We start from the raw sequence: 21274 nt of genomic DNA on the forward strand, positions 1-21274 counted from the left end.
TGACAATGCGGACTGTAAGTATTGTACTGATAAATCAACGTTTTGAACTTATAAGTACCACCCTAATATACAAATATTCTTATATATGCGCTCCATAAACAAACAAACTAGCGCTGCGCCTGAGGACTCCTTTTGGAAGAATACAAAAATGTATACAAACATATAATATATATATTATAGATGTTAGTAGATATGTAAGACCTATGAAATATACTCCTGCCAACTGCGCCTTTCTGCGTGACAGGTACATGGCCGCTTATGCCTACAGCGCTCCACGTGCATAAACAGCTGTGAGGCAGGCTGTGGCAATAAAGGCTTCTGCAGAATTTGCTCGGCTAACAACAAACTAGCACCCAATAGCACACCTGGAATCATGCATAGGAACATCAAACATATACACAGATATATACACAAGCATCTCCCTTACAACACCAACACCAGCGCCAACATCCCACAATCGCCGTCGCTATCAATATTCATAATCAACAAATTGAGGTCACATGCGACTCTTAGCTGTTGCCTGTAGGTGTGTTCACTCATATATACATATTTACATACATACATATAGAGCGTACCCGCGGTCTACATGTGTAGGCATGAAGGCCAGCCAAAGGGTTTGATGTGCTACGAGCTAGACACACAAACGTTTGAGTGTTATTGCCCACTCCTTTGGCTCTCCAGCGCACATCTGCCTTCACATGCATACACATATATATATTTATTGATATGCGTCCTCAATGGCATGACAGGTGAAAGCATACTTTAGCCATCCGTCGCCGTGCCGCCATCACCAGCGCCATCACAATTTCTCATCACTTTAGGCATCGCAAATTGTTTATGATTTCTTTTTAAGCTTCGCACAAAGTGCCGTGCACCGTTTTGTATGCGACGCACTCACCTGTAAACGTTATTTGTTGGGAGTCTTGTGCGATTTTTATTATTTTTTATTTCCAATAAGCTTTTATTACTTCCATAACTTATTTGCACTTGTTTATGGCGCAGTTATTCTCTCATTAAGTGCTTGCTAAACTATGAAATTCTCAAAGCTCTACATTCAATTGCTGCTCGTTTACGTGAGAATTTCTTCATTTATTAGATTCGTGCATCAATACTTGCTTTTGACATAATTAAAAGTAGTTGGAAGGTATTAGATCGAGTACTTTAATTTTTTTATTGTATGAATTTTCTGAACGATTATTGAATATCAGATATTATAGAGAAGGTACAATCAAGGATAAAAAATAGGATGAAGATACTTAAGAGGTTAGATGGGTTTCAGTGGTAAAAAAGGTATTTTAAGTATTATTATTAATGTATATAATACTGATATTTTATTTAAACAATTCAGCATATCAAAAGTATATATTTAAACTGTATTTTCTGACGTCTCACAAAATATGATCTCGCCAGCATAACTCATCCAAAATTAAAAAAAAAATACACAAATACCGTTAGTGCATGGACAAGTCTCACTATTGGACGAAGAAACTAAACAGAAAATAATAACTGCTTTTGTAAGGACTTTGCATAAAAAAAATTGACCAAATTTTCGCCATAAATCGTCTCGAAAATTTTAGTTATGATAACAAAACAAACATGTAAGGGAGGACTAAGTTCGGGTGTCACCGAACATTTTATGCTCTCGCAATTTATTTATTTAAATTTATTAATATAACAAACAATTTGACTCACATATTCGGCATATATATGGTGTAAAGTCCATTGAATGTTTAAAAACCTTAATATTAAGTATATGGGAAATATATGAAGTTATGACCCGATTGCACTTATTGTTGGCACGGAGACATATTATTAGAAGAAACATATTCTCTTAAAATTTCTTCAGAATATCTGAGAGACTTAACTATAAATTCGGTAAAAAGTTTGTTAGAAGTAGTGAGGCCCTCATATTCGATATATAGGGTATTGAAAACTTATGTACCAATTTCGACGATTTTTAGAAGGGCGATGCCACTTTTTAAATACAGTATTTTTGTAAAGTTCTGTGCCGATATCTTCACTAGTACTAACTTTATCTATTGTTAAGTAAACAATTCAGACCGACTTCAGAGTTCGTGTATATGGAAAGTAGGCGTAGTTGTGAACCGATTTGGACTATTTTCACAACATATCATGTTGAAGCTAGGAAGATATTATGAACCGAATTTCATTGAAATTGGTCGAGAAGTTGCGGAGATATGATTTTTGACGCATAAGTGGGCTCACGCCCATTTTGAGTTCTGTACCATGGTGGTTTTCCTTACTGAATTAATGCATTTTTAGTAGTTTTCTACATAACCTTTGTAGGTGGGCGTGGTTATAATCCGATTTCCTCCATTTTTGAACTGTATAAGGTAGTACCTAAAAGAAACGACTCTAGAAAGTTTCCTTGATATAGCTTTAGTAGTTTGCGAGATATGTACAAAAAACTTAGTAAGGGGCGGAGCCTCGCCCACTTCCCCAAAAATAAAAAAAATTTACTTCAATAGCTTAATTTATGGCTGAGTTATAGCTTTTTATATGTTTTCGGTTATTGCCAATTTGTAGACGTGGCAGTGGTCCGATTACGCCCAGCTTCGAACTTAACCTTCTTATGGTGCCAAGAAATGCATCTTCCAAGTTTCATCACGATATCTCAATTTTTACACAAGTTACAGCTTGCACGGACGGACGGACAGGCAGACATCCGGATTTGAACTTTACTCGTCACCCTGATCATTTTGATATATATAACCCTCTATCTAACTCGTTTAGTTTTAGGACTTACAACCAACCGTTATGTGGACAAAACTATAATACTCTCGTATCAACTTTGTTGCGGGAGTATACAAATTCTTCGTTCAATGACCAAATAATGTTATTTCCAAGATGTGTGCAAAATTTTAACGAAATCGCTTCATAACTTTTCGAAAAATCGTGTCCACCGACTAAAGGGGTTAGGGGTGTCAGAGACACCAAAAAAGTACAATTTTCAGTGGCATAAAATGGCATTATCACACAATGTTTTGACATGAAGTCTCGAAAATTTGAAAACAAAAATTTTGTAATTTCCAAAGTTATGGATGTTTGTGTTGACCCAGTTCAAAAAGAGGGTCCTTGCGGTGACAATTATAAGTCCTGGTAGATTCATCTAAAATCAGTCGGATAAGTAAAATTAGTTTTATAAATAGATAATCCTGGGCCTGATCTAAAATTTTCAAATTTTAACAAATTGGCGCCTCAAGAAATTTTTTTCTAGATTTTCGGGAAAAATAGACGGTAAATTGGTCTAAAAAAATCGACATTTTTGAAAACAAAAAAAAAGCTGTAGAAATTTAATTAAAATTTACTGAGCGGTTTTCAAGTTACAGTTGTCACCAGTTCAAAAATCATAGTTTTGAGAAAAACTATGTTTCACACTAAAGTGTTGGAGTGCCCGAGCGCTCTTTGTTAATTGTCGAATAACTCTAAAAGTAATTATCAACTTCAAATTTTCAGAGAATATTTTTAATATATTACACTTAACGAAAATGCAAACCAAAAATTAATTTTTTGAAAATCCTGACTACCCTTAACCCGTTAAAACACCGAGTTTTAAGATAAACGGGTTTAGAGTTTTAAATTGAAACTAACGTGACTTCTAAAGGTTCTATCTCTTAGAATTCGAGGGAATATTTGTGGTATATTATTCAATAACACAAAAACTCGACTTTTTAAAAATTTCAAACCCACCTAATCCTTTAACTTAAACATACATCCTATCTTAGCCTAGCCTTTTCATAAAACAAATAATTTGATTCTTATAGAAAAAAAGAAACAGTAATGAATCCTTTAGGCTCTAGGTAATAATTAAATTTTTTAAGTTTCCGCAAAGTCCAAATGACAATCCTAAGCCGAAGCCTGATCGACACTAGAGCATTTTCAGGTACTCAGTTCATATGTAGTGTATGCTACCGACCAAACGCCTCAAAAACGAAGAACTAATCAATACATATAATTTTATTATTTAACGTTTCACCCTCTTAAGTTCCTTCTTTCTTCCGCACCCTAATCAACAAAAGTTTCGAAAGCTTTAGATATTTTTGCGATCGTCTCTTTAACACGTTGGCTGCCAATGTATCACCGGTGATCACAACAAAAAACTACCCCCAGGTGCAAGTGTATCACCGGTGATAGCAGCAAAAAACTACTCCCAGTTGCCAAGCAAAAAAATATATGTTGTGCTTTGAGTTACAACGGGATTTTTTTACCATGAATAAAAGTCATGCTCCCGACGCGTTTGAGAATGTTTTTTTTGCTGTGATCACCGGTGAACACTTGCTGTTTTTTTTTTAACTGTTATTTATTTTTTTCAATGTGTATCACCGGTGATCAGATTGCAAAATGGAAATCAGTGTAAAGCTAGAGTTCATAGCAAACAGTTCAAGTATTCAGTGAGAAAGTGAAGTGAAGTTAGTGAAGTTATGAATTCCGAGGAAATACGGGAGGTGTTGGAATCAGTAGAAGATTCCAGTGATAGTGGACAAGATTTTAGTCCAGATGAAGAATCGTACATCCCAGATTCCAGCAGTGATACATCTAGTGATGACAGTTTCCTAGAAGACCAAGATGTGAGTTTTAGTAATATCGCTAGAAAACACCTTGTTATTGATGAAAGTATGATACCTTTCCGTGGTCGTTTACGATTTCGGCAATACCTTCTTGGCAAAGCACATAAGTATGGCATCAAGGTGTTCAAATTTTTTAAGTTGTGTTTTACTATGAAATTAAATATTTTTTCTTTTAAAATTAGCTTACGACTTTCTTAAAACTAGTAGTTTTTTGCTGTGATCACCGGTGATACACTGGCACCTGGGGGTAGTTTTTTGTTGTGATCACCGGTGATACATTGGCAGCCAACGTGTTAAATATATGAGCTTTTAGAACCAGCCTCGTTAGCGTTTAGGCTGTGAAAAGTATCCAACAAAACTGCAAATGGATCCTTACTAATAAGGACTGTAATAAAGTATCTAACCAGTGCATACCTCAATCCAATATCAAAATTATGGCCATATCTCTCCCACAAACGTATTTATTGTGTATTATTCTGAGAGAGCACAGTCAGAGCATATTTAAAATACTTATTACCTGCAATAATTCTTTCCACTATTTACGATTATATATATTTTCTTTTGTAATTCGCGAAATCCAATAAAATTTCAAACAGCTTAACTGCAAATTCAATCAGCTGTGGCATTTTGTCGAATATGTTGCCAAATCGCTACATCGCAATCTCTTTAAGCATATTTAATTGCATTTCTATGCGATTGGCTTACAAAAACGGAGGAGTAGAATCTCTTTCCAAAAATCAACAAAATGTTAATATTGTTTTTAGCAAGTTTATTTACAATGCTTATTTACTTTACTCACAATTTCGCATTTTAGGAAATAGAGATACAACGCCAGCAGCAAAGCCAATCAAAGCATATTTTTTGTAAATAAAAGCAAACAAGTGGCAATATTTGCTTTTTTGCGCTATTAATTTCGTTTGCAGTGATAGCAAGGATTACAAATAGGAATATTTGTGAGTTTATGTTCTCGTACATGGATACTACTAAGAGAAATTGAGTATATTTCAATATAAAGGGTGTCTTGTTCAAGATATACATTTTGCTTTCAAGTCTGAAGAAAGGAGTCAAATGAAGAGGAAGTTGGCTTCAATTATTTGAATATAATTTCGATCAGCTGTTTTGACCAACTCTCCTGTGACTTCTGAAAACCATCTGGCCGATGTTTACTTTTTTTCGGTAATGCAGGACTTATGGCTTAATTTTGAAGAATGATGGTTTGTCTGAATAATAATTAGAATCCATTCTGGTTTCGTAGATCCGACAGTCGAGGTAAAAGATAGTGTTTCTTCATATCCAAAGATGGATGTCATTGACATGTAAATGACAGCAAAAATATAAACATTAGTTTGAAACATGGAACTATAATTTAAGAAAGAAATCTCAAGAAGTTTCACACTTTGTTCTAGGACGAGAACTTGGCATGATATTTTGTCAAATTATACTCCACATAAATGTCAAACACACATGTTTAATTTGATAACTCATTTGACAGCTATCTCTCTAAGAAATATAACATCTCTAAAACAACACCATTTGTTAAACAAAAGCGAGAGAGAGAGTGTGTGCTCTTCCAATACAAATACAAACATGTGGGCTGGGAATACATATCCACTTCACAGCAACAAACAAGTATTCTAAAAAAAGGGAATGCAATGCAAAGCAGAGAACAACTAAATTAAAAATCAATTTCCAATGCAAATAGAAACCGAAAATAGAAAATGCAATAATGGAAAATATTGAAAACCGTTTGGCGTATGGAGTGAAATCGCATACGAAAGGCAGAAATCAGTTAGGCAAAGAGACAGCCAACGCAAACCAATTACCAACAAACATACTCGTACACAAGCAACAGACAGATAACAGTTAACGGCTTATTCGTTAGACCGTTAAACATTTGCAGGAATTGAACCAAGGGATTGATGGATGGATAAATAGCTGATGGCTTACTTTGTGGGACTGCGTCTGTGTTTGCGTGTGTGTGGCTACTGGTTAAATTGAAAACTGGTCGAACGGATGCAGCTGTTGATGACTAAATATTTTCACATGCCCACAGACCCATAAACCCACCACATACAAAAACAACTATGTTCATATAAGCGTGCTGGTCCAACAACTCTTATAAGCTAAAAATAGCAATCGAGTAAAAATGGGCATACAAATTCATGTCAGTAAAACCAATAAAAACATGAGTCTAAATAAGCTTATGCAAAGGCTTCAGAGTGAAGATGCGTCTGTCTGAGATGTAATTACAAGTGTATATATGTATGTAAATACTGGAGCACTCGGTATTCGACGAAACGACTAACCGGATAGGACATTATTCGAATAATAATATTCGTTTTGCAGTATCCGGATAGTCGTAAGTCGTCGACTATTCGATTAACCGCTCATTTCCGCCTCTCCGGTTAACCGTTCGTGTTGGACTATTCGAAAAGTAGAAGTTCATTCATTTTCTAATTTTTGTTGAAAAAGTGAAATCAAACCAAAATCAAAGGCTCCTTCGGTTTCAAACAATTTTCATTTATTCATATACTCGCAGCAGAACAATTATTCGAATAATCGCAGTAGAACGACTATTCGAATACAAACGGTTTTCATGTTATTCGAATATTTTTATATATTTTTATAGATAAGAGCTCTAGTAAATACATAACGTATAACTATAAGCAAGAACGAAGTGAAATAAAATAAAAACGGAAAAGTATAGTTCTCTAAAAATATTAGAAGGACTACTACTTTTCCGAAAATGAAAAGATAATAACATGACTCAAGAACCCCCAACATCAAATAATATTGTATATTAACAAGGAATGAAGGACTTAGTTTGACTGTAACCGAACAATTTTTACTCCATATATTCGGGTTCCACTACAAATACGAAAATCATTATATATATTACTAGCAGATCGCTCCGGGTTCCCAAGGGTTTAAACAAACATTTCAAAAGTTATAAGTTTTTACATGTACTTTCCCGTTTCTTGTGAGGGTTCATTTTAAAAAAGTAAAATGAGGAAAATTCGAATATGAAATTATATTTTATTTGCAATGGGTTAAAACTTGATTACGACCTCTAGTCTTTGGTGTCCGATGTCTTTCCCTCTAATTATGAAAGCGTTGGGAACGCTCAGAGTTCGACGCCCTAGTGCGAGCTTGTATATTTCTAATAATTATAATCTCGCAACAAAAGTTGCTAAGAGAGTATGATAGTTTTGTTAATAACGGTTGTTTGTAAGTCATAAAACTAAACGAGTTAGGTATAGGGTTATATATATCAAAATGATCAGGATGACGAGACGAGTTGAAATCCGGATGTCTGTCTGTCCGTCCGTCCGTCTGTCCGTGCAACGGTTAACTTCAGTAAAAATTAAGATATCTTAACGAAACTTGAAACACGTTTTCTTTGGCACCCTGAGGAGGTTGCTTTCGAAAATGGGCAAAATCGGACCATCGCCCACCTCCCATACAAAGGTTAGGTTGAAAATTACTAAAAGTTAGTGAGTTACACTAACGAAAAACGTCAGAAACACTAAATTTTACGAAAGAAATAGCAGAAGGAAGCTGCACTGAGATTTTTTTACAAAATGGAATATGGGCGTGGCATCGCCCACTTATGGGTCAAAAATCATACCTCAGGAACTACTAGACCGATTCGAATATAATATATTAATATTCGATATATAATATTTTCTTGACACCCTGATGACACGTGTGGAAAATGGACGAAATCGGTTCACAACTACAACAACTTCCCATATAACTCATTTTTGAATTCCATCTTATTCCTTCACTTTATAATATATACATTTGGAACTAATGAAGATAGCGAAATACAACTTTACACAAATACTGTATATAATCTGTGGCATCACTTGTCGAAATCGGACTATAACTTTTCAATGCCCCATATATTGAATAGGAAGAACTCAGTGCCCCAAGGTAACTTTTCACCGAAAATTTCGGTAAATCTCTCAGGTATCTTAATTTAATTCAGAGGAAATTTTTTTCTTCTAATAGTGTCTCTCTGTACCAGAAAAGGTTAAAATCGGGTCATAACTTCCCTTATATATGAATATATGAGAATATCTAATTATAGGATTTTCAAAAATACGATGAGCTCAATAGCTTTTAATAAATATGAAATATATTTATGCCGAATATATGGGTCAAATTGTGTGTTTTCTTAATAAAAATATAGCAATAAATTGCGAGAGTATAAAATGTTCGGTTGCACACGAACTTAGCCTTTCCTTACTTGTTTGTCCTTAAAGCCGTTGCATAAGCAGCTGCGAACGCTCTTTACTTGACTCAATGGCACTCGATTGATTAAGATTCTCCATCACGCAGTTTTTTTGATACCCTCACCTATTTCCAGAAAGTTTAGATTCTTGCAAAAAATAAAGCCTATGTTACTCGGGGTGAATGTAGCTTTACAATGGTGAAAACATTTTTGAAATCGGAACAGTAGTTTTTGAATTTATTCATAACAAACATACATACTAATCTATTCTCTTTATAATAGTAGTATAGATATGAGGGCTGAGGTAATACCTGAACCATTTACGCCACTGCACTTTTCTGCTTTGATATCTAACAAACTAACCGATATATACGAATAAAGTCCATTGGAAGTTTGAAAAGCCGTATATCAGATATATGGAGGTTAAAGGAAGTATTGACCCAATTTTGCCTATTTTCGGCACAGAGAGACACTTTCATCACTAGCGTTGAGGTCTTCATCTTCGGTATCTGGGGCCTTGAAATATTATGATCCGATTTCGGCATTACGAAGGGCAATACCACAGCAAAAATGCAATATTTATGCAAAGTTTTGCTCCGATATCTTCACTGGTGTTTAATATATAGATTGCTAAGTGAACCAATGGGCTTCAAAATTGTGGTAAATATAAGGAAAGTAGATGTGGTTGTGAACAGATTACGCCCATTTTCAAACTGTGGTATAGGGAAGCCAAGGAAATGGTTCGAATCGAGTTTTGTTGAAATCGGTCAAGAAATTTCTGAGCTTTCGTTTACGACCATAAGGGGTTATATACAGTTAGAATTTTCAAAAAATCGATTTTTTTTATTTCATTTTCTTAATGTACATATATTTAAGAATACACACAGAAAATTTCATATCTTTCCGGTGAATATTTTCAAAGTTACAAGCAAATGAAAAATTTGAAAAGGCGTTTCAGAGTGCTTTTAAGTACAAGGTCCAAACTTTAAACGCGTTTTTCTCAAAATGGTGTTTTCAAAGTCGGTGACCAACATTACTCGAAAACGGCTTGACCGATTAGTCTCAAATTTTAACGCGACCTTCTTAAATATATTTTTTAGTAATTAATCGAAGATTTTTTCTCTCCGATAAATATTTTTTTTTATAAACAATTTAAGGCCGAAATTTCGGTGAAAAATCTATTTTTTTTTTTTTGAGAAACCGCCATTTTGTGAAAAAAATTTATTTTGCTTATTCCTTCGATTAATTACTAGATTTAACATTATTTTAACGAAATCTGTTTGGTTTTTTTAATTTCGGATGATCCAGTTCCGAGATGTAGTGGTCACCGCAAAACGTCTTTTTTGAGAGGAGCTCCTGGAGATCAGCTGTAGCTCTTTTTCAAATAAATATTTTTACTAGTACTAAGTCTTAAAATACAGTTAAAAGATACCATAATATATATGTGTATAAATTTTTGGATCAATAAATTAAAAAGTTTTCTCAGAAAAAATTCTGGAAAATTCACTTTTTTTCGGCCGTCTAACTGTATATAACCCCATAAGTAAGCCTTCTATATCATCTTTAACGTGAAATTTAAGATTTCTGGTTGTTTTCCTTACTGATTTAAGGATTTTAAGTCATTTTCAACACAACATTTGTGTGGGAGGTTGGCGTGGTCATAATCAGATTTCCTCAATTTTTAGACTGTATAAGGAAGTGCATGAAGGAAAATACTCTAGAGAGTTTCGTTAATATAGATTTAGTAGTTTACGAAATATGTACAAAAACCTTAGTTGTGGGCGGGGTCACGCCTACTTTCCCAAAAAATTACACCCAAATATGCCACTTCCTAGTGTGACCTTTGTACCAAATTTTATTTTTATACTTTTATTTATGACTTAGTTATGGCACTTAATATTTTCGGTTGTCGCCATTTCGTGGGCGTGGCAGTGGGCCGATTCCGCCCATTTACGAAACTAACTTTCTTATGGTGCCAAGAAAGACGTATACAATCTGTTTCACAATGCTTTCTCAATTTTTAATCAAGTAGTCGCTTGAACGGACAGACAGACATATTTCAACTCTACTCGTCATCCTGATCATTTAAATATACATAACCCTAACACAAACCGTTATGTAAACAAAAAAACTATAATACTCTGTGCAACATGTTGCGGGAATATAATAAAAACTGTAGTCAATAGTTAACACGTAAATTTATTCTTCATAATCCTAATATTCTATTATTTTGCCAGTATTTGTACAAAGATGAGGATATCTAATACTTGGTACACTTTCATAATGACCACACTCGGAAGCTGATGAATTTCCTTTCTTGTACATAGTCGCACCGTCAATATTGGTGACTGAGTAATTACAAGTAACTACGCGAAAATAATCGTTAACAGCCTTTTGACATAGCGCCAAACCACACCCAACGAAAGCTGCACGTTCGTTTGCCATTGCAGAGAAGTGACCGATATCTCCCCAGTCCTCAGCGCTGAAATTCGTCAAAATATTTATTGTAGGGGGTATTCCAAAAAAAACTTTAATTCAATAAAATTTGTACTTTACACTCACCCTTTCGGAAATTCGTCTGCCAGAGCATTGCCATCATCTACTTTTTGATATTCGTTCCACCAACTATCTACCGTTCCTAAAATTTTAGCACTCACTTCCTTTAGCTTTGCATCTGCACCCCCCCTATGAAGATTTTGACCCGAGCCTGGAAACCGTTCAGTATCGTGACAGCTGTCATGTTCCATATTACAACGTTTCGCATGTATTCCAGCTATATATGCTAACTCGTCATCCCAAATTACTTCACGCATACGAGTAGCTTTCGGAAATTTTCCACCGCCTTTGAATTCTTGTTCGCCGCCAGCTAATCTGTTGCGGTGCTCATTATGTCGATCGACATATAAATCTTTTACTTTTCGTGTCAGGGGCAAAAGTCCAAGCAGTTCGGCTTCTTGTGGCTTATAAGAGATGTGGATAATTTAGGAATGGACTAATAATATATTGGCTACTTACCACAGAATACGGATCACACATAAAATGTTTACTATCACCACATAATTTTTCCTGCTTATCACAATAATAAAACGCGTTTGTGAAAATGCAAGGCCATATCGCTATAGCGACTAAATAAAACCGAAAGTTTAGAAAATGGATCATGTTAAAGCGGATATACTTGTATATAAAATAAATGTTTAAACCTCCTCGAAAATTCCAAAAAAAAAAACTTAAAAAAATATATACATATGTTGACTGAATATCTTTAATTTATAATGAAAAATGCTCGAAAAGTCTACAGACAAGTTATTCAAGGAACCTGTATATATTTATAACTTGTTTGAAAAATTTCCAAGCATTTTTAATTCAAAGTGTATTTAACGCAGTGTGAATTTTATTCGTCCACAAAAGAATGAGATCCGGCGGCGGCGGGCCCATAAAATGTAACGAAAAAATATAAAGGCTATAACTGAGCCATAAATAAAGCTATGGAAATAAAATTTGGTACAAAGGATCGCACTAGGAAGGGACATGTTTCGATGTAATTTTTCTGGGAAAGTGCCGCCCTTATCAAGTTTATTGTACATATCTCGTAAACTACTAAAGCTATATCAAGCAAATATTCTGGAGGTATTTACTTCAGCCAATTAAACAGTCTAAAAATTAGAGTAAATCGGATGGTAACCACACCTACCTGCCATACAAAGATTATGTTGAAAACTACTAAAAATGTTTTAATTCCGTAAGGAAAAACACCAGAAACCTTAAATTTCGTGATAAAAATGTCATAGAACGGCTACAATTAAATTTGTGTACAAAATGGGTCAAAAACTATATCTCTGAAACTACTCGACCAATTTCAACGAAATTCAAAAACATTTCCTTGGCATCCCAATGCTATAATTTTAAAATGGACAATCGGTTCCCAACCACGCCTTCCAACCAATATACAGACTAAAATGTTGAAGTCTATCTGATTCAATATGTATTTAAGTTAAAATATCTAAACAAAACTTTGAACAAATGCTGTATTTCGAGTGTAGCATAGCACGTAACAGACTATAACTTTTCAAGGCCTCATATATCGAAAACGAGGACCTCAAAGCTTGAGGCTAATTTTTTATTGAAATGTCTCAAATATTGTAAAGAAATTCAAAGAAGAAAAATATTTCTTCCAACAATGCACAGTGGTTCAGCTTGTATGAAGGCGCGGTCGTAAATACTTCCCGTTGAGATATCGCTATGAAATTTTCACAAAAATCTAGAAAAATATTTTAAATATACATATATTTAAAAAATTGGCCCCATCGGACTACTAGGTCCTATAGCTCCCATAGGACAGTATTTGCTATTATATGGCAATGATGTGCAAAAATGTTTCTTATGGCCATGGTTGGAGCGTCAAAACTTTCAGTAAGGCTTTGGGAAAAAAGTTAAGAAAGCGAGAAAAAAGCTGAACATGATTTGTCGTTATAATTTCCCTTATCCAACCCCCATATTCCACCTATAAGAATAATATCATATAAAAAATTAATGTAGGGAAAAAGCAAATTATCAACCAATTTAGTACAGTTCATTTTTTCACTGCCATTCAACAGACATTATAATTAGAACAAAAACTTATAATGTATCCTCTAGTAAACCGTACACAGATTGAAATAAAGACGATTTATCCTTCTTTCCAAGCTTCCTTAGCCCAATTATGATGAGTTTGAACTTAAAAATAGTTAATTCAAATTGTATTATTATTTTGACGATTGCAAATACATCTGCAACTTTCCGCACCTAACCTTAACACTTTTATTACCTTAAGACTCTGCTAAATACGATATAAAATACTATTAAAGGGGGATCGCGGGGGAACACAATTAAAACTTTATGTAAACACATTGAAGACGCAGAAAAAAGATCCAAAAAAATATAGGTGATATAAAACACTACTTCTTCTTCTTGACTGGCGAAGACACCGCTTACGCGGTTTAGCCGAGTCCAAAACAGCGGGCCACGTATCTCTCCTTCTGGCAGTTTGGCGCCAATTGGTTATACCAAACGAAGCCAGGTCCCTCTCCACCTGGTCCTTCCATCGGAGTGGAGGTCTCCCTCTTCCTCGGCTTCCACCAGCGGGTACTCCATCGAATACTTTCAGAGCTGGAGCACTTTCATCCATTCGAACAACATGACCTAGCCAGCGTAGCCGCTGTTTTTTTATTCGCTGGACTATGTCAATGTCGTCGAATAACACATACAGCTCATCGTTCCATCGTCTGCGGTATTCGCCGTTGCCAATGTTTGAGGGACCATAAATTTTCCGCAAAACCTTTCTCTCGAAAACTCCTAGTGCCGTCTCATCGGATGTTGACATCGTCCACGCTTCTGCACCGTAAAGTAGAACGGGAATGATGAGAGACTTGTAGAGTTTGGTTTTTGTTCGTCGAGAGAGGACTTTACTTTTCAATTGCCTACTTAGTACATAGTAGCACCTGTTGGGAAGAGTGATTCTGCGTTGGATTTCGAGGCTGACATTTTTATTGCTGTTAATGCTGGTTCCCAGGTAGACGAAATTATCTACAACTTCAAAGTTATGACTGTCAACAGTGACGTGGGAGCCAAGACGCGAATGCGCTGACTGCTTGTTTGATGACAAGAGATATTTCGTATTGTCCTCGTTCAACACCAGACCCATACGCTTCGCTTCCTTATCCAGTCTGGAAAAAGCAGAACTAACGGCGGGGGTGTTGTTTCCAATGATATCGATATCATCGGCGTACGCCAGTAGCTGTGATATAAAACACTAACTTCACAAAAAATAAAAATCACGTTAGTCCTTATTAATTTCACAAGTTAAAGTAAATACCTTTAGCTGCAAAATCCATTAAAAATAATCTTGATTCGTTAACCTGAACATTTACCAGAACAAATGGAAGTCGTTTGCTTCTGTGAAATTAAAAAAAAAAATCTGATATGCTTTAAAAAAAATCCGGTTGTTCATGCATTTAACGCTATTTTTAGAAAGTACCGTTAGATTTTTAGGAAAACCCGGTTTGCAAATAGGAAGTGTAGACAATTTAGTGGCCATCGGTATACATTTTGTCGAAAAATCGTGAGATGGATTTTTTGATTTTTGGCCTATGGCGGAACCACTGTGCAATGTGCGTCTGTGACAAAAATGGGCAAAATCAGACCAACATTTCCTCTTGCCTCCATATACCTCATATTCGGATCTGGACTTTCAATATAGCTTTTATGGGCGGAAGTCAATTCAGCGGCCGCAGCTGAGTTCGTCATTTATATTTCCAAAATGCTAATAAGACTTTTCTAAAGTATAGTGCTACATAGGAGGCAATGGAAAATGTACTTATAATATAAGAGAGTCTACTTATAACATAATCGCTCGCACGAGAAAGTGACTTGTCCCGATATGACCTAGTCAGACGACATGTATTGTGGATTTTTCTAAATTTTTACTGCCACCTAAGCAACAGGTGGCACAGTTAATGTCCAGCCAATTATACAACCTATTTAAATGCGAAATTTCGCACAAAAGTAAAAGTTCAATAAATAACATGATTTTTCACCTTAAGCGTACCTTCAGGTATTGCCACTTCAAATCAAGTATAAAATATGCAGCAATATGTGCAACAAAGCACACAGTTAGTTGTGTACAACTTGAATGCAGCAAATGGCAAGCAACAAGCAAAGACAACGAATAACTAACGGGAAACTAGGACATTTTGCAATATATCACTTGCACTTTGCATGCATAAAACAGCGGTTAATATTACAGCAGCACACACACACACACACAAAAAGCAAATAAATATATTTGAAATGGAAATGAGGCACAACAGCAACAACTTGCCACTTGTATAACAGTAGTATTGTGGCAAAGTGCAACAAAAATTTGCAACTGAAGACAATACTCAAGGAATTGCCTTTTTTCCATATATACCGCTAAAGCTTGTTTACCGTTAGTTTATTTTTTTCCTTATTTTTTATTTTTTTTTCCTTATTTATTATTACTTCTTTGTACGATGCACACAGTTATAGATCTTCGAGCCCATTATTTCTTAGAAAACTCTCTGCCTTTAGTTCACTCTCAGCCAACGATTTTCAAACTGATTTACAAACTATTTGTTTTTGTTTTGTTGCAGATTGATATTCGCTATGGTTACATGCTTTAGTATTAATGCCACTACCATTTACTGTCCCTCCCCTTCACTTCCTCTTCTTCTTATTCTTGATACTCGCTTTAAAGCAGCGTTGCTTTGTGGCGCAACAGATAGAAATTAAATCCGTTGCTTACTTGACTGTGAATGAAGGCAGCCGCCGTGGGCTTCACTTACTCAACTTAGAACAAAAGCTAGCATACAATAATAAACAACAACAACAACACTATATAGTTGAGAAGCTAACAGGTTAAGCATTCACTTGAGGCGGAAGCAGTTTAAAGCACCCGTTGCTGTGTTGAATGGTAAATGCTGTTGGAATGTAAATGAGATACATTTTTATGTGACAAAGCAACGAGTAGTGGGCGGTTATGCATATAGCATATTACCGTTAAAATGCAAAACATATAGCCGCCCACTTGTACACAATTGAGATGGGCGCGCAAATGCAAAAGAGCGCAACCCCACGGATGTCCAGTTGGAGAAAAATGCAGCAAGCAGTGTTGAAAGAATAAAATAAAAATCAGTAAGGAAGTACAAAGAATAGGCGGAACCAGATATTAAAGACCCAGGAAAGTTTTATGTGCAAGAATAATGAAGTATATAGAATTATTACCACCAAATTATTATAAGAACTTTCAATTATCAGATTTGTATGTCTAAAACACAAAAAGAGGCACAGAGAACAACTCCACATAGAAGCTAGAGAAAAACGATGACCGATTTCTTTGAAAATTGGAACTTAATTTCATTATACCATTCTAACCTAATTTTATTAACATAACCCGAATATTAATTTTATAATGAACAAGAAAAAACGTTAACTTCGGCTGTAACGAAGCTAATATACCCTTCACAGGTGCATTTCACTATGTGTTTAAGCAAATCTAAAGACGTAAGAAAAAAGACGTAAGTAAAAGAAAAGAAAACATTTTACTAATTATTTTTAGCCGGGTTGTTTGCTAGAAACATTAAGGTTATATAGTTAACCGTTCTGAACAATTTCTTCGGAGATTATATTATTACCTTAAGCAATAATCCATGTCAAATTTCTTGAAGATACCACGTCAAATGCGAAAATTTTCCATACAAGCCATTGATTCCGATCATTCGATTTGTATGACAGCTATATGCTATAGTGAACCGATCTGAACAATTTTTGGGAGATTAAATTATTTCTATGAACAATAACTCACACAAATTTCGTGAAGAAATGTAGTAAAATGCGGAAGTTTTCCATACAAGCCCTTGATTCCGATCGTTCAGTTTGTATGGCATCTATATGATATAGTGGTCCGATATCGGTTCCGACAATCCGAGCAGCTTCTTCAAGAGAAAATAATATCTGCAAAATTTCAAAACGATATCTTAAAAACTGAAGGACTAGTTCGTATATATACAGACAGACGGACATGGCTAAATCGACTCAGTTCAACATACTGATCATTTATGTATATACTTTATAGGGTCTCCGACGTTTCCTTCTGGGTATTACAAACTTCAAAGATCAGTACAAAAGGAAATCCATTTCGAGGTTCCCTACTACGTCTCAGATGATCCATCCGTTGAGTTCAATTTATGATTACTCGTTCGAGTACGTTACCAGTCGAAATGGTAACTGTCGAATGACTCACGTATGCGTGATGTTTTGCTCCAAGGCCTGAATGGAAGCGGGATTGTCCGCTTAGACTTTAGACTTTACATATTCCCACAGGAAAAAGTCTAACGATGTGATATCAGACGATCTTGGTATTCAGTTCTTGTACAAGCTGTATTTTGTACGCTTTCAATTTAATATCTCGAAGTATAATGCGGAAAGTCGTTCCATACGTCAGTCCCGATTGCAGCGAACAACTCCGAATCGGGTCTCCACGGTCTTCGTGTACACTCGCAGCTACGGCTGTAATATTTTCCTCACTGCGTGCTGGACGTTGTCTATTCGATCGAATATTATCCTATGCTGAATCTCAAGATGGGTGATGTTTTAATTACAACGTTTAGGTTTCGTATAGGATTTGTTTTTTTATGTTCATTGTACTGCTATAGATCTTATTAACATCATTTGGTAGGCGTGGCAATTGTCTTAGGGAGCCGAGTTGCCCAAGCCCAAGAAAATCAAAGTTCAACAAAGTATCTCAATATTATCCCAATTATTCTGCGCATAGAGGTCGTAGGAACATGTAAATCATTATTATGATCTCTACCTAACTCCACGATTTACCTACGGTAACTTTTTAATGGCAAGAAAATAAATATATTTCTGCGCGGGTACACACAAAGTGCAATGCCGCTGCAATTTGCGTGGGCGTGGCAGAAGCGAAGTTAAAAATAATCCGTATAAAAATATTTCTGCCATTTAGAATTACAATACAGCCACATACCCATACACACACAAATACATAAAAAATGAGCGATAGTGCGCCGTCAGTTTCTGCCCACTGCACGCACACAGACTAACACGCGAAATACAGTTACAAGTACAAAACTCCCAAGCGATGATGAAGTGCATGCAGCCAAGCGTCCAGTGGTTATCACTATTCTTGCTCTTGCTGCTAGCTAGAAAGTGTGCTGCCAAAAGCAGCTGCATGCTTTTATATACTTTTTGCACTCGCTTGTGTGTGTGTTTGTTATTGTGCTGTTGTGTTGTTGTATATTGTTGTGTGCGTGCATCATAACTCTCGCATCGCAACAGACACACAGTGCATGACGAATGAGTAATGGACCAAGAGCGACGCACACATACCCATAGTTAATGTACGGCACTCTACGCCAAGCCCATGGTCCATGGGCTCTGTTGATAGATTCACTCACTTACAAATACATTAAGAAATGAATTAATGTGAAATATTGTTGCCAAGCTTCGAAGTGTGCTTAGGCGTTCTTGCAGCCATGTGCTGAACTCTAGTTTGCCATGCGCAAGTGGGGTGTTGTTGCTATAATAAATGATTGTCCAGTTGAAAGTTGAAGTTGTACCATATTTTAAGAGAGATGATACTTATCCGATCTCATTTGAATGTATCCTTAGCTTGGTCATTAATTTTGCGTTTTAAAAGTTGTAGGTTTGAGGAGTGAAAAAATTGCGCTTTTTAATTTGATAAGTCGTTGTTGTTGTTGGTAATATAAAATATTTTGAAATAGTTTTTAAGGCATGTTGCCGGGTCGACGTCTTAGTTGGAATAGTTGACCTTTAAGCCGGCAACAAATCTGAATCTGTTCCGAATACGTAGACTCAAATGCTGTAGGAGCATCTGTTCTTGCTGAACATAAACTATCATTCTCTCCAGCCACTCAGTCAAAACCCCCATCAGTGGTTCGAAGGAAGAATAGAAATTATAAGATAACTGAATAGTTCCACTCTAATTTGATCCAGTATTTTTAAAATATACTAGACATGAAGGACTGCATTTCGAATTAAAGCACCGGAAAAAATTCCTTATTTCATCGTCAAATATTTCTATGACAATCCTAAATAAGGTTCATGTTGTTCCGAAGCACAAATGTTAAGTTCTTCAGAACATCTTAGAACCTCCACAAATGGCTATTTCGTAAGATATTCCTTCGAAACCTTTTTGGTGCTCTATAAAACCTAGGTAAGGCGTTCTTGAAATCATCCCTGATTGACGTTAAAATTATAAAATTATATTAATATGGAGGTATACTTAAAGCTTATATATTCAACATTATAGGCCACTCATGGGTCATAGCTCTTAACTCAGAACCCGTAGCTGTCGTGCTGAGCTTCGTACTTAATCTAACTCATAGGTTGTATCTGAAAAGGCTTGCTGGAAGATGGAATCCATTCTTGGGTAGATCTTGCTTTACTCCAACTTTGGTAGACCATTAAATGATTAAAAATAAGTAAAACCGAATAAATTACTTTGAGATTTCATTTCCAAATGGCCACTTTACAGATATTGCGGAGATCAAGGTATTATCATTGTAGATCATTGTACAACTCACTGATCCAAAAAAGATTAGATCGTCAAAAAACTGTTCCGGAGGCGTAGCAGTAGATATTGTGGGGATTATCTGGACTCTAGAGTCTGCAATACTATAAATTCAAATATCATAGAATACTACGAACTAGTAACTTGATTGAGACTAATTGGGGAATGATAAATCACTCAACATATATCACCTAAGGTAGAGCTTCATCATTATATCTGTGGTTGTAGCACAATATATTTTGTTCTGGCATTAATCCTAAATTGAAGACCGCCAAAGAAACTTTTCATAAGGCTCCACTATAAAACAGTAAAAACTTTGGTCGACAACTCCACTGAACTACTAAGGAGATTATAAGATCATGTTGAACACGAAAAATTTCGGCAGATTTGAATAATCGACCCTAGCAGGAGTTCTTTAGTATTTTTTGTATGTATGAGTTGGATGGATCATCTTCTGTCAGCTCAGCTTCACGATTTAGCGACTATTTCCTTTCGACGTAAGAATTTATTTATTGCTAAACGGGTTTTGAATAACATCGTTTACCTCATCCCTTTCTGCTTTCCGAATGGATTTTATTGGTCAATAAAGTCTAACCTGTTTATTATGAGCGAACACTTTTAAGGTTATGGAGACTCGTCTGAAATTTTGGGTATATTTTGTGGAATTACCAATAACGTGGAAAGTGTAAGCACAGGAACTTGATAGGCTAAACTTACTTATATTAGTAAATCTGCTGGTAATGATGACAAAAGACATGGAGACTGTTAACACGACACAAGTTCCAGCCCTTGGTAATTTTGAACAGCTATATGAATGCCACTGCAATCAACTCTCAGGCAGAGTTGACATAATTCTGATAACTCAATAGAATTTTGTATCCTTTGCTTGCTTTCCATACGTCCATTTCACGAAATGGTGAATTTCCTTAATCAAAGGATATGCACCTCTGTGTTATTTTCTGTGCTGCATATTTGAAAAATCTCCACAATCGTATCGCTCACGAACACCTTTGCGGCTTAACTGTGGCTATATGTCATTTCCATTCAGTTCCTGTATTGTACTGCAGCTTTCTCGACACTCGAATATATTTCTATTTCCAGGCCTACACTTTCTACATTTCCGGCCTTTGTTTCTATCGGTTCAATTAATCTAAAGGTCATACGCAGATTTTAAATAGAACGAATGGTGAAAGGTTCTCATGAATATACGCATATACATACAAACATAGGCAGGGAGATGCCTATTTGTTCTTATGCAATTCTAGATTTTTTGCCAAAATCTTTTTTTTGCTGCACTTGATTGTGGACTCTACCGCAACAACTCTATTTCCTTGTTGC

General features: G+C 35.7%; 2 protein-coding genes across 6 annotated transcripts in view; both read right to left on the reverse strand.

Annotated features, from left to right (window-relative positions):
- LOC105219235 (neuronal acetylcholine receptor subunit alpha-7) overlaps window positions 1–21274 on the reverse strand; it is a 585197-nt gene that overhangs the window by 484896 nt on the left and 79027 nt on the right. The gene's annotated exons all lie outside the window — the stretch shown is intronic.
- Window positions 11006–12103, reverse strand: LOC105219018 (antigen 5 like allergen Cul n 1). The gene is made up of 3 exons (XM_011194947.3): window positions 11842–12103; window positions 11389–11786; window positions 11006–11308 (listed from the first exon to the last, which is right to left on the reverse strand). The coding sequence occupies exons 1-3, from the start codon at window positions 11983–11985 to the stop codon at window positions 11041–11043; spliced, it is 810 nt and encodes a 269-aa protein (XP_011193249.1). The 5' UTR covers window positions 11986–12103; the 3' UTR covers window positions 11006–11040.

Source organism: Zeugodacus cucurbitae, chromosome 3 (genome assembly GCF_028554725.1).
Source record: "Zeugodacus cucurbitae isolate PBARC_wt_2022May chromosome 3, idZeuCucr1.2, whole genome shotgun sequence".
Taxonomy (NCBI): domain Eukaryota; kingdom Metazoa; phylum Arthropoda; class Insecta; order Diptera; family Tephritidae; genus Zeugodacus; species Zeugodacus cucurbitae.